At 51.9% G+C, this 13587-nt stretch overlaps 1 protein-coding gene across 5 annotated transcripts in view; it reads right to left on the bottom strand.

The window, feature by feature from the left end:
* APBB2 (amyloid beta precursor protein binding family B member 2) overlaps positions 1-13587 on the bottom strand; it is a 247786-nt gene that overhangs the window by 74665 nt on the left and 159534 nt on the right. For all 5 annotated transcript variants that reach the window (XM_056125526.1, XM_056125520.1, XM_056125522.1 and 2 more), the window contains one exon: positions 321-467. In XM_056125526.1, coding sequence (XP_055981501.1) covers positions 321-467 — 147 coding nt within the window. The remainder of the gene's footprint in view (positions 1-320; positions 468-13587) is intronic.

Here is a 13587-nt window from a genome sequence, read left to right as displayed (position 1 = left end):
GAGCAATAGCACAGTGGGTAGGGTGTTTGCCTTGCACGCGGTCAACCGGGGTTCGATTCCCAGCATCCCATATAGTCCCCCAAGGACCACCAGGAGTAATTCCTGAGTGCACGAGCCAGGAGTAGCCCCTGTGCATCGCTGGGTGTGACCCAAAAAGCAAAAAAAAAAGAGGTCAGTGGGGAGCCCCACACTATAGCCCCTGTCGTGATGGGGGCCACAGCCCTCACCTTACCCCCCATCAGGCACCACCTCGTCCCAAGAACCCAGGAAGCCCGGGGCACGATGTCGCTTTCGGGGAGTCCCCTGCACGGTTCACTCACCTCTCCCCAGATGCCCACCGTGTCCCGGATGTCGTTCTTGCAGTAGGACAGCTGTCGGATGCAGTTGTTGACAGCGACGCTGCTTTTCCCCGGGGCCAGGTCATCCTCGGCCATCTCCACCCATCCCAGAGAGCGCACGGCGAAGCACTGCAAGACAGCGTCAGGCAGGGCTCAGTCACGACCCGGGAGACCCAGATGCCCCACTCCCGGGCCTGCATCAGGCAGGATCCTTGGCTTTTTGCCCTGTGGTGCCGGGATCACACCCAGCTGCGCTCCATCATCCCTGGCCTCGAGCTTCTATGGGGGCTTGATGGTGAGTTGCCCAGTGGGCTACCTGGCTCTCTGCTGCTGTTGGAAAATTAACTGTGACCATCTTTGGCTGAAAGGAAATAGTGACCAATCTCTACCCGTGACATACTCGATATGCCAAACGCAGTAACAACAAAGTCTCACACTGGGCCCGCAAATTGATGAACAACGGGAGGACAGTGCTCTACCTAACACATTATCTCAGTTCAGATACTTTTCTTGGAAGAGACCAGAAATGGAATAACAGGGCAGAGAAGCTTAAGCCTTTTTAAGGCCCCATTACTTATATAAGGAGGTTCCTTCTTTCCATCTTTTTTTTTGGGGGGGAGAGTATTGTGGTCACACCTAGAGCTGCTCAGGGGGTTACTCCTGGTTCTGAGCTCAGGAATCATGCCTGGTGGGCTATAGGGACCATATGTGATGCTGGGATTGAACCTGGGTTTGGCTGTGTGCAAGGTAGTGGGTTATCACCCCCGCCCTAATGCGATTTCTTTATTCATAGCAAGAAATATAGCCCTGATGGAGGGGAAGAGGGAGCGGGGAAAGGGAGAGAGAAAAGAATGGGGGGGAGGAAATGAGGGAGGGAGGGAGGAGGAATGTGTATAGGAGCAAGGCATTTGCTTTGCTTGAAGCTGACCCACAGCACCACATAGGTTCTCTGAGCGCCCGTGACGAGGGAGCTCTGGAGAGCAGCTGGGAGTGCCCCTGCCTGCCCCTCACAAATAAAGAAGGGAAAAACGCAACTCTGAGAGGCCTATGGCTTGTTACACACCTAGAAAGACACAGTAAGTCAGTGGAGGTGATCAGGGCAAGGGCTGGCAGAGCGCAGGAAAATCCTGGTTTCTGTTTGTTGCTTTGGCAAAAGCAGCACCCCTACCCCGACTTTATTCCCAAAGGTGAGTTGGAATAATACATCAGTCTAGTCCCTTCTGTCAAAATTTTAGTGCATTCTGCTGAATGGAGATTCAGAGGCAGACCGAGATAAGAGTGTGTGGACGTAGCATCACAAGCCTCAGAAATTATTATTGTAGTATGTCCTCGTACCACTAAACCTTAAGAAACCAAGGTTATTGTGGGATGACCTTAAAAATTTTCTGACCATCTCTAATTGCTTACTGAAAATTCTCACCAACTATGAATACTCAAGATAATTTATTAACTAGAAGGAAGACAGAAAAATACTAGCTGCCTTTTGTCCCTTGAGACAGAGAACATGCATTTCCAATGGAAATTAAGGGCATCTCTGCTAAGAAATGAAAATCACTCTGCACAGGCACCCTACATTAAGAACATTGTTTTAAGAGGGGGGCGGGAAGATGGCTCAAAGTACATATTTTGCAGGTGGTAGGTAGAGATGGGGTTCCAATTCCCTACCCAATTGCCCCCTACCAGCAGAGGGTGCTGTCTGGTGCTGCCCCCGTGTGGCCATGAGGGCCGATAACCACCAATACCACCCTCAGGACCAATGCCATTTTTCATCAAGCATGAGGAATAATGAGGCTTGTCAGCATAATCGGCTGGGGAATAAACAATCATTTCAAAGCACGGGAAGAGCTCAAAATATTTAATTAAGATATTTCATCAACCTGCCTTTCAAAATGCTTTTGTAATTTTCAGAAACGTCATCAACGCTTGCACGTGATTTAGGATCATTCATTCTTCAACGATTCTTAACCAAAGAGGTGGCGTGACACAGAACAGGGACCCCGTCATGGGCTGGGTCTGCAGTCAAATCCTGACTGGTATTTGCCAGATGCACACTCTGGCCAAGTCTGTTTCCGCATCAGTACAATGGACATTTTTGTGGGGGCTAAAGGAGACAGGTCAAGTGCTAAGAGCTTAGTACCTGGCATATCATAAGAGGTCAGGAAACATTTATTATTATAATTGATTTTAACTGTTATGTGTACCTTTTAAAGACTTCTCTAAGAGATTTTAGACAAAACTAGCACATAGAGTAGGTGTGATAGATTGGGGTTTCTTAGTTTTTGTTCTTGAACCACAGGTAGAGGTGCTCAGGGCTCAGTCCTTGCGTTTCTTGGGGGCTCAGTGCTGTGCCAGGGGGAAACCAGGTAAGCTGCATGCAAGGCAAGTGCATTAATTCCTGCATTTCTGTTTGTTTGTTTGTTTGTAGGCCACACCTGGTGATGCTCAGGGGTTACTCCTGGCTCTACACTAAGGAGTTACCCCTGGCGGTGCTCCGGGGACCGTATGGGATGCTGAGGATCAACCCCGGGCTGGTCATATGCAAGGCAAAGGCCCTCCCCGCTGCCCTACGGCTCTTCTGACCAGTTCCCAGCAGACACACTTGGCGTGTATGAGAAGGTACAGTTGTCGGCTGCCGCCCTTATCTTCACCCAAACCCTGTTAGTTCCTGCGGCAGCGGAGGATAAAGCCTCACGCAGTCCCACTCGAAGGCTGCTCGAGGAATGAGCAGTGGTGGGCGGAGCGCACTTGACTTAGACTGCGGAGCGTCATGTGTGCGGGGCTGCCTGGGGTGGGCGTGGAGCATCCCTCAATCCCCGAGCTGGAGCCGCACCTGCTCAGCGCCGGCCTGGAGAGCCTCGCGCCCACGCACCAGCTTCCCTCGCTGGGACCGCGCCTGCATCAGCATCGCGCAAGCGTGCGCCCTGCTGGATTAGGGGCTCTGTGGAGAACGGGGTGCAAGGCCAAGACGGGTTCTAGGAGCTTTGTACTGGGAATCTTCTAATTATTGTGTAACAAACGTAGATCTACATTTAGGCAGATGGGAATTAAATATACATGGAAAACGTATATATCATCTCAGATATTTTCCTTTGAAAGACTTATTCTGGGCCCGGGAGACGCCCCTACCTAGTGTATGCGAGACCCCGAGTTCAATCCCCCGAGTTCAATCCCCGACACGGCAGGACCCGAATTTTGCAGAGGGGGTTCCATTCCCAGTACCACGAAGTCCAGGGAAAGGGAGGCCTGGTCCCATTCTTTAAAGATCTCTGGGAATTCAGGGCCAGGAGCACCATGGGGGAGAACATTCCCTGAACAGGACTGAGTGTTTTCAAGCTCGGCAGGGAAGGTCTTAGCCTCAGGTGGGCCTTAAGAGAGAGAGCTACCTGCCCTGTCACAGCAAGGCACCAGCCTATTCTCAGGGGGGCAGGGTGCTACTGCACGCCATGCTCACCAGAGGGCGACATTGCCTATCCCACGCCAGGAGGCTTCACGCAGCAGAGCAAACGCCTCTGCAAATACCACTCCCGGTCCGGACCCTCAGGTCACTGCCCTGCTTTCACACAGGCTGACCAGCAAAACGTGTGTGGCTGTGTGTGAGGTATGTGTATTTAGGCCCTGAATATCATACGATGGTGTGTGTGTGTGTGTGTGTGTGTGTGCGCGCGCGCGCATGTGCATGTATGTATATGTGCTTTGGACCCTGCTAACACAGGATGGTATGTGAATGTAGGTGTGTATGCGTGTGCACATGTGACTATTTGGACCCTGATATCACAGTATGTATGTGTATGTGTGTTTGTGTATTTAGACAATGATATCACAGTGTGTATGTATGGGTATATGGGTGTGTGTGTGTATGTGTATTTTTACCCTGATATCATAGGATTGTGTGTATCAGTGTGTTTATATATGTGCATGCATAGGTGTGTATACGTGTGTGTGTGTGTATTCTGACCCTGCTATCACGGGATGGTGTGTGTGTACGGGTTTGTATAGGTGTGTATTTTGACCCTGACCTCACAGGCAGTGGCCAGACATCCTTCTCCCATCTCATCAGCAGTGATAATGTCAACAGCTTACTCGTGCAGAGGGTGTCAGATCCCGAAATAAAAGCTGGCAGGAGAGCAGGATGGTGAGGAGACTCGTGAATCCTTTGCATGTGCTCCAAGCTTTATACCACAGAGCGCGTGTTCTCACTGGCCCATGAAGCAGGAGCTGCATTTACTTTTTTTTGGGTGGGGAGGGGTTTTTTAAACTGGCGCTCAAGGGGAGGGTGGCAAGTGATGACAAAATTCTTTTTTTTTTTTTGAGGTGAGAGTTGTTTGGGCCATACCCTACAATGCTCGGGGACTATGATTCCAGACTCTGTGCTCAGGAGTGATCCCTGGCCATGCTCAGGGGCCACATGTAGGGCTGGGAAGCAAACAGGAGTCATCAGCCCTGTAACTAGTTCTCCCGCTTGGGAGGGACTTATTAAACATGACTCCTTACAGGGCGCAGAGGGCACCTGCCTCTGAGCAAAACACCCCAACAGGCTCACTCCTCCATGTCCTCCCCAGACTTGGAGCATCCTGGCAGGCACAAGGCATCTCCAAGAGTCGTGAGCTGATGGTGACTGCAGACAAGAGCTTCCCGAGAAGGGACTGCATCTGTGCCATGCCCTGGCTGGACTCTACCATCTCAGGACAAACCTCACTGAGATAATAATCTGCTGAAAATTTGGGTATGTGGGTTTTGTGACTGAAATCTCCAGGCTTTTTCGGTGTCAGGATGGCCTATCTCCCCGCCACCTCCCTGTACTTCCGGAAGCCTTGGCAGTCACATCCACACCCCAAAGCTGCTACCCAGTTAAAAAGCTACTCCAGCCTTACCATCCTGACAAAGATACTGAATGCCCTGAGCAAACACCATGACCTCTTAGTACCTGTACTGCAAACCGTAATGCACAAAAGGAGAGAGAGAAAGAAAACAAGAATATCCGAGAGATCTATCTCACAGATATTCAATAAAAAAATTAAAAACCAACTATGATAAGGAGCACTGGCTGTTGCTGGAGACAATACGCCCATGCCAGTGGCACTGGGGGCCTCAGCAGAGAACTCACAGCCCATGTGCTCCAGAGAGCAAGCGCCCGGGCTGGGGACCGGGGAGGACAGGCTCCCCCGTCTCTCACTGCAGGCCAGACCATTCTGCCACCCTGCAGATGTGACCAGTGTAGGGGTCTCGGAATGATGGCCAGGCCAGCCCGTGGTCTGCGGACCCCCCCCCCCACCACCACACACACACACACACACACACACACACACACACACACAATGGCCAACACTCCTGTTGCCTCCGCTGAGTCGTCTTGTCACTCGCAGAGTGAGGAGAGAGGAAACCAGTGTCGCTCCCCAAGCTCAGCGCTGGAGAATTTTTGGTTTTGTCAAGAAAAGCCAGACAGCCATGAGAGCTAGAGGAGATGAGGCTGGAACATAAAGAGAAGAGGAAGGAGGGCAGGAATGGGGCAGGGGTGGGACTCGGGCCCTGACCTAGCGACTGGCCCGCTCACAGGATGGAAGTGGTTAGACCTGGAGAAGTGAGAGTGTCAGCCTCCAGGTTTCATCCAAGACCATTCAGGATCTGACCCTGGAGGTGCAGCAGGTTGGGTGCTGGCCTTGCATGCAGCCATCCTGAGTTTGTAACCCGGCATTTCATAGAGCCCTCCTGACCCTGCCAGGAAGAGTTCAGAGCAGGAGTAAGCCCTTAGCATAGCCGGGTGTGGATACCCCCTGGCTCTCTTATACTGTCTTGGCAGGAGAACGAAAAAAATCTGTGTCCAGGGCTCTTAAGAGCCCCTTTTCCTGGAGCTGAACCACATCATGGATCTTTAAAGATTTTATTTTACAACTTCTTTGGGGGAGAGGGCGGGGCCTACTTGGTGGTGCTCAGGATTTGGTCCTGGCTCAGTGCTCAGGAATCACTCCTGGCGAGACTCAAGGGACCACATGGGATCTCAGGCATTGAACTTGGATCTGCTGTGGGCAAGGTGAGCACCTCGCCCCTGGGCTCTCTCTCCTATTTTTACACCTTGATCGGATCTTTCAGAACCAGCACAGACACCAAGCAGCCCCCAGTTTGGCTCTTGAGCCGGGTTGGTGGTGTGGGATGCAGCATGGGGGGTGGGGAGTGTGTGTGTGTGTGTAACTTGGTTTTAAGGGATCTGGACCTTCGTATTCCAGGCTGCACACAGGGCCAGGGGCCAGGAAATCCTGGTTCCTGTTCTGGTGCTGCTAATGACATAGGACGCCAGGGTGTCACCCCATAGGTTCGGCCAATGAGAGGGAAGGAGCAGCTGAAGGCTGCTAAGACTCCCCCGATGCACCTGCACTGGCTTCCTGCCCCACTGGGCCTGCACTCAGGCACCGGGCAGCTTGGCTAGCCCCACTGTTCACTGATGGCACCTTCTTAGGACGCTACCACCGAGTCCTTAAAGGCCAAGTCCCAGGCTGGAGCAATAGCACAGCAAGTAGGGAGTTTGCCTTGCATGTGGCCAACCTTGGTTCGATTCCCAGCATCCCCTATGGTCACCCAAGTACCGCCAGGGGTAATTCCTGAGTGCAGAGCCAGTAGTAAACTCTGTGCATCGCCGGGTGTGACCCAAAAAAGCAAAAACAAACAAAACAGCCAAGTCCCCCCAGCACCAAGTCCCCCCAATAGCCTTTCCCTGTTGGACTTTTCTCTAGAGCAGGTCACTCCACCTAACAGTCCCCTGCTCATGTCTGCATTCTTCTGTTCGTTCAGGTGTCTGCCTGCCACCCCACTCCTGTCCCCTGCCCCAATGGGATGTAAATTAAACAAAGGCAGGGACGTGCTCTTGGGCCCCCCCTCCCAGTTCATCCCCCACTGTTCTAGGGGTTAAAGGAGTTGAAACGTGAAAGTGAGGCCCAGACGGGTACTGGTTTAGGGAGGAGAAGCAAGTGTCACCTCCATGGAGACAGACTGTTTTTCACTGTTTGTTTATAAGAAAGGTTTTATGGCGCCACGCTTCTGAAAAAAAGAAAACTCTGCAACTTTTTACAAAGCACCTGAGAAAGCTCAGTGAGCTCGTAAAAGCCTGCACAAACCTCATTAAAAGCTGTTCTGCTGTCACTGCTGGGGAGAGACAGTCCGGTGTCGGGGTGCAGCATCTGCATCTGGGGTGTCCCTACTGAGCTCCTGAGGGCAGAGACCAACCACGGCCCCCCAAACCCAGAACACAGCGGCACTGGGGCCCCGGGACCTGATCGCCTCGTTTCACAAATGAGAAAACCCAGACCCAGGAGCACTGGCCAGGGCAGCTGCTGATGGAGCGGCTGGAGCGTGTGGTGCGGCAGCACAGCTATTTCTCCAGGCTCCCAGGGTCAGCACCCGTGGGGACAGGGTCCTCACTGGGCCACTGTGTGCGGCGAGGCAAAGATGGTGGGCGGCACTGTGTGTGTGTGTGTGTGTGAGAGAGAGAGAGAGAGAGAGAGAGAGAGAGAGAGAGAGAGAGACAGAGACAGAGACAGAGAGACAGAGGCAAGGAGAGAGGGAGAGAGATAGAAGAGGGAGAAGAGAGGGGAGAGTAGGAGAGAAAGAAACAGAGACAGAGATAAGGAGAGAGGAGAAAGAGGGAGAGGGAGAGAGAGACGGAGAGAGGAGAGAGAAACAGAGACAGAGACAGAGAGACAAGGAGAGAGGGAGAGGGAGAGAGATAGAAGGAGAGGGAGAGGAGAGAGAGGGAGGGAGAGTAGGAGAGGGAAGGAGAGAGGAAAGAAGAGAGATGGCAGGGAGTTGTGTCTGTGAAGCAAAACTGGCTGGCAAAGCGGTGTGTGTGTGTGTGTGTGTGTGTGTAAGAGAGAGAGAGACACAGAGAGAGGTGGCAGGCAGAGCTGACCATGTGAGGCAACACCGCCAAGCATAGTATAGTTGCTCTTCCAACTTGTTGACACAAATCAAGGAGAATTCCGAGTCATTTTATAAAAAATAATTTTCTTCAAATTAAATCTCCTGATCTCTTAGGCGAAGAGTGTTGCACCAAGGTAAGTTTTAAAAAGAGCAATCGGTGAACAGAAAGGCTTAAGCCATATCTCAGAGATGACCTAGAATGTGAGGAATGGACTGATCTAGAACTTTCTCTGAGACTGACGGGACCAGTGGTGCCCCCTCCTGGGTGGGCACAGCCCATTGCCGATCTGAGTAGTCCAGAGACAGGCATCAGGCTCTGAGGCAGGAACTTTGTTCTTCCTCTGGAGGAAGACAGTCCTCATCCCAAGTCACCCCGTCTTCTCAAAATGCAAGATGCGCTTTCGTTCAAATGGAACAGGGACATGATGGTTTCTGTTGCAGGTAGCTAACATGCCACTGTGTCACTCAGATCATGTTTTATCCCAGAGGGAAAATAAAGGAACAGAAGAAAGGTGGAAGACAAGAAGAGGGTCTTTTTGTTTGTTTCTTCTTTTTTTTTGTTCTGGTCCACACCCAACAGTGCTCAGGGCTTACTCCAGGCTCTGGGCTCGGGATCACTCCTGGTGGGGAATGGGGGATCATGTGGGATAGGGAAACAGAACCAAAGCCAGCTGTATGCAAGGCAAGCACACAGCCTGCGGTCGTACTGCTGTGGACTCCAAGACAGAAGATTCCTAAGGAACCCAGTAGCCCCGGCACCTGGGACGGAACCACAGAGCCAAGCATGTCCGGCCAACCACGGTCACACAAATGAATGAGGAGGGACTCAGAGACACTCACAAGGCCACGGAATCCTATGACTGCAACAGGAGAGACAGATAGGGGATCATACAGCTGGAGAGCCGGAAGACGAAGGAAGGAAGCGGGACCGAAGGAGGGCCCCAAGTGAGTGGCCAGTGGGGGCTGAGGGGTGCAGCGGGGAGACTTCATGGCTACAGGTCGCTGCCACACGGCAGATACCTCTGCAGGCAGCTGTCCTCCACGAGCCAGCCTCCCAACCAGGCCTTGGCAGCTCATGCTGCAGCCTGGAGCCCGTTCCTGCCACTCATGGGTTGTCTGAGACTGTTTCCGGGAAGGTCGGGGGTCAGGGGTGAGTTGGGGGGGAGGTGAATGGAGTTAGGGAAACTGCTGGAGCAAAAAGTTCCAGATGCGAATGTAATGAATGGCTCTCGAGTGGGGCCCACGGCAGCACAGCCGATCTCTCAAATTGCTTTGGGAAAAGACTTTCGATCTCGACGGAGCAGCTGGCACCTGAGCACAGAAATGAGGACCCAGCTGATGCCGGTCAGGTCTTTAGAATACCTCCCCGGACAGCAAGGTGCTGTGCTGGCCAGTCCTGCAGCCTTCCCTGCAGCTGGCCCTGAGGGGGGAGGGGCCTTCCTCAGCACAGGTGCCATCCCAGGTGCCAAGTTGAGGCAGAGAGAGGGCTGTGATGGGCCCAGAGGAACAGGAGGTATTTCCCCAACCATGGCCAGAGCAGCCCTGCGTGTCCGTGGGCGAATGAGAAGTTTAAAAGCATGGGGGGGGGGGGTGGGGAGGGGAGGGAGAGAGAGGGGGCGGCGGTGGAGTGAGGCTCGCTCAGCAGCAGTAGCGCTCTCCATTGGCCTGCGGGAGGCCTGGGTTGGGGCTGGGCAATGCAAAGGTAAGAACTTGAGGAGCCTTCGAGGAGCTACATTACTTATTGGCAAAAGGTCTCGTCCTTTCACCAAGTGCACTCACACCGCGGGTGGCGGAGGGCCAGGCTCCGTGGCGACTGCCCACTCTGCTGAGCACCAGCGGGCATCAGAAAATCACCGCCAGGGCCAGAAGCGGAGGTCAGCGGAGGCAGGAGCAGGAGCTCACCGCCCGCCTCCTGAACACCGAGGGGCTCCAGTCTCAGCTGCGACCCTGGCAGAAGCCTGGAGTTTGTTTTCTGTTTTGGCTTTGGGAGGGGCGACACTTAGGGGGTGGGGTGGTCCAGGAACCACCGAGTGTAGATGCTCAGCCCCGGGTCCCTGTGCATGCAGGTGAAAGAATCCATATTAGGGCATCAAATTTTTGTGTACTTTAGCTAACTTGCAACATTGCTTTCTGTAAAACTGCTTGGCTGCTTTGCACCTGGGGGGGAGGGGACTTGCAAAGTGAACAGGGCATAACTTCTTTCTACAAGATTCAGGTGTATTTACTGTCCCTGAAATGTATTGTCTCAGTAAAGCACCCTGCAGATTTGGGTAAAGGCTAACTCAGGATGCTGGTGGTTGGGGGAAATTGCCCTTTCCTGGAATGTATTGTCTCACTAAAGCACCCTGCAGACTTGGGTAACACAAAACGAGGATGGTCAAGGGATATTACCTAAGGCTTAATGATTCCAGCTATAACCTTGCTTGTGCTGACAATCGATGTACGTAAATGCTGATCTTTGAATCTATAGGCTAAGGAGTGAGGTACTTTTAAATGGATTGGTTAAGAAAGTATATGTTGTTACAAATCTATTGGCTATGAAATGCGCGGGCTTTGCTGTAACGGCCAGTGAAGGCCTATATAAGATCCCCTTTGAAGAAGTTCGGGGCTCTCAGCCACTGCCCATTTTTGGGGTATGCTGCGGAGCCCCAGCATGCTGGTCTAAATAAACCCCGTTTTTACTCCTGCAGGAATTGTGTCTATCTGGTCTCTCCGCGCCTCCCAGGGCCAGGGAACTCCCGATCCCAACATTTGGAGGTTCCACCGAGATCACCGAGGACCCTGCCCCAGGGACGCAGGATTGAGCCGCGGGGTAAGTTAAGGCGCCTCTTTCTCTCTCTTTGTTTCTCCGGTACCGTTTTACTGTAGTTACCGATCGGTGACACAAGCACAGTGGTGTGCAAGCACAGTGACAGTGGTGTGCAGCACACTGTTGTGTGTGCGAGCCTTGTGTCTGACAGACGTGTCGGGAATAGACACGGGCCGCAGCCCTGGGGGACGCCCCGGAGGTGGATGAGGGCCAGGGACGCCTGGAGGCCTCTTTTGTGGTAGCCTCGGAGAGGCTACATCTGGTGTGTCAGGAATCATCGGCCGCTCTATTACTTCTCTATTCTTCTTTCCTCTCCAAAAGGCCTTGCGCTTGCGTCATTCTTTTTTTGTAGGTTGGATCACGCTCGTCCTTTTTCTCTACCGAGACACCGTCTTTGGAACCATGGGACAATCTCCGTCCACTCCTCTCACTCACTCTCTCCCACTGGTCAGAGGTCTGCTCTCGTGCTCAGAATCCTTTTCTGATTGTTAAAAAGCCTAAATGGCAGACCTTTTGCTCTGCAGGATGGCCGACGTTCCAGATTGGTTGGCCCCCCGAGGGATCGTTCCACTCGCCGCTTATCTTCCAGGTCAAGGGAGTCATCTACCAGCCTGCTCCCCGGGGGTACCCGGACCAGGAGCCTTAGGCAGGAGTGCCAGGCCGGGGGGAGAAGGGGCCCCCACTTACTCTGCTCCTCCTCTGCCCCTGAACCCCGAACTCTCTATTGCCACTCCCGGGCCAGCACTGGCCTTTCCCTACTTCTGATCTCTTCACTTGGAAGAACTAAACCCTCTGGAGGTGAAAAATCATGTGCATGCCCTTTGGGCATATTTGGGAGTCCCAGGGTGACTGGTGAGTGTGGTGCACACCCGTGTGAAAGAGTGGACCGGTCCGAGCGAGTGCCTAAGTGTGATCTGTGCGTGTATCCATAGTGTGTGTATTTATTATCTTTCTCCTAATTCTGTTTATTAAGATTGTTTAATACGGGTCAGAATTGATCACTTCTCTGAGATCCACAGGAAAGCTCAGGATCTGGGCTTGATGATCAAGAAAGGTAAATTTGACACTTATTGTTCATCAGAATGACCTTCCTTCGGTGTGGATTGGCCCCCACGAGGTTCCTTCTCTCCAAACCTTGTGGCTCAGATAAAGGAGGTAATCTGTGGAAGATCTGCTGTGAAGTTCTCCTCCAGGCAAGCATCTGAATAGTCTCTGCAAAGAGGCACCCCTCCTTTGTCTGTCTTGCGTCACCATCCACTATTGGGGGGATGGGAGGAAAGCCCACTAGTGAGAAGATTCTGGGAAACTAAGGCAGATCAATTTACAGGCAGAAAATCCTTTTCCCCACCCAGTCTCAGCTAGAGGTCAATTCAAATGCTAATGAAGGCAGTCCAGATGTAAGGCAGAAAGAAAAAAAAAGGGGTAAAAGGCAGGTAAGAAGCCTAAGAAAAGCAGCAAGCCAGCAAAAGCAGGGAAGATGTAGCAAGCTGAGAGAAGGCAGAACTGTTTTTTTTTAAGGAGCAGAGTTTTTAAGACCACAGCACTAAGTTTGGCTCAGGCACACAGCTGTGGGTCTGCCCAAAGCCAGGCCCACCCAGGTGGAGATGAGCCTCTGAATAAAGGCCAATTTAAGGGAGTTTAGAGTCCCCTTAGGAGAGGCAAAAGTGATAGACCTGGAGAAAAGTTTTGCCAAGGAACCATCCCTTTTCATAGATTCTTGCTTGCAATTAGGAAATCATCTGAGGAGCTTCTAACTAGGTAGTTTTAGATAAGGAGATCTTATTGACCTCTGTAACACCATGTGGCCTGAGTATATTGGGGAAAGATAGCCAGTGAATGGCAGTTTGCATTACCAGATCATTTTGCAGTCAGATCTTTTCAGGTAACAAAAGAAATAGGAGAGTATCAAAGCAGAGGAGGCAGGAAAATGCGAGATCTTATGATTAACTGTTTGACATCGGAAACAAAGAAGCCTATCCCCATGTCTGATAGGAAGGTACTAGTTCCCTGCCTCAGAATTAGCCTTGGCGAAAATATGGTAACATCTTTGTCATAGTTTATTTTGCCGGCTTATATCAACAAAAGCGCTTTCTTGACCCATTTTTAACAAGTGGGAGACTGACTAGTTAGGCTGGGAAATGAGGAGCAGAGTTCCCAATCAGCCGCCCTGGGAGCTGTCCCTTCCTTTCTCAGTCCATCAGTTTCTCCCTGCCATTTTTTTGAAGGGTCAGATTGATCGATCAACTACAGATATGTGCACATGTACGTGTGGTGTTTTCGTCAGTTCACTGTCTGTCTGTCTGTGTCCGTCTGTCTGTGTCTGACTGTCTGTCTGTCTGTGTGTCTGTGTGGAACACTTGAGTGTTGGAACCAGGCTGAAATCAGAACTAGAAATTTTAGAGAAGTTAGTGACATGCAACCCAGTGATTTAAGAAATGCAGTTGTTTTAGGAACCTGTTAGACAAGGGTTAATCCTTATCAGAAGGTTGAGCCTACAGAGAAAGCAGAATTCTCAATCTAAATTTCTTGTTA

This window comes from Sorex fumeus, unplaced genomic scaffold, assembly GCF_029834395.1.
Source record: "Sorex fumeus unplaced genomic scaffold, SorFum_2.1 ptg000055l, whole genome shotgun sequence".
Lineage (NCBI taxonomy): Eukaryota > Metazoa > Chordata > Mammalia > Eulipotyphla > Soricidae > Sorex > Sorex fumeus.
This window is presented reverse-complemented; position numbering and strand designations above follow the sequence as displayed.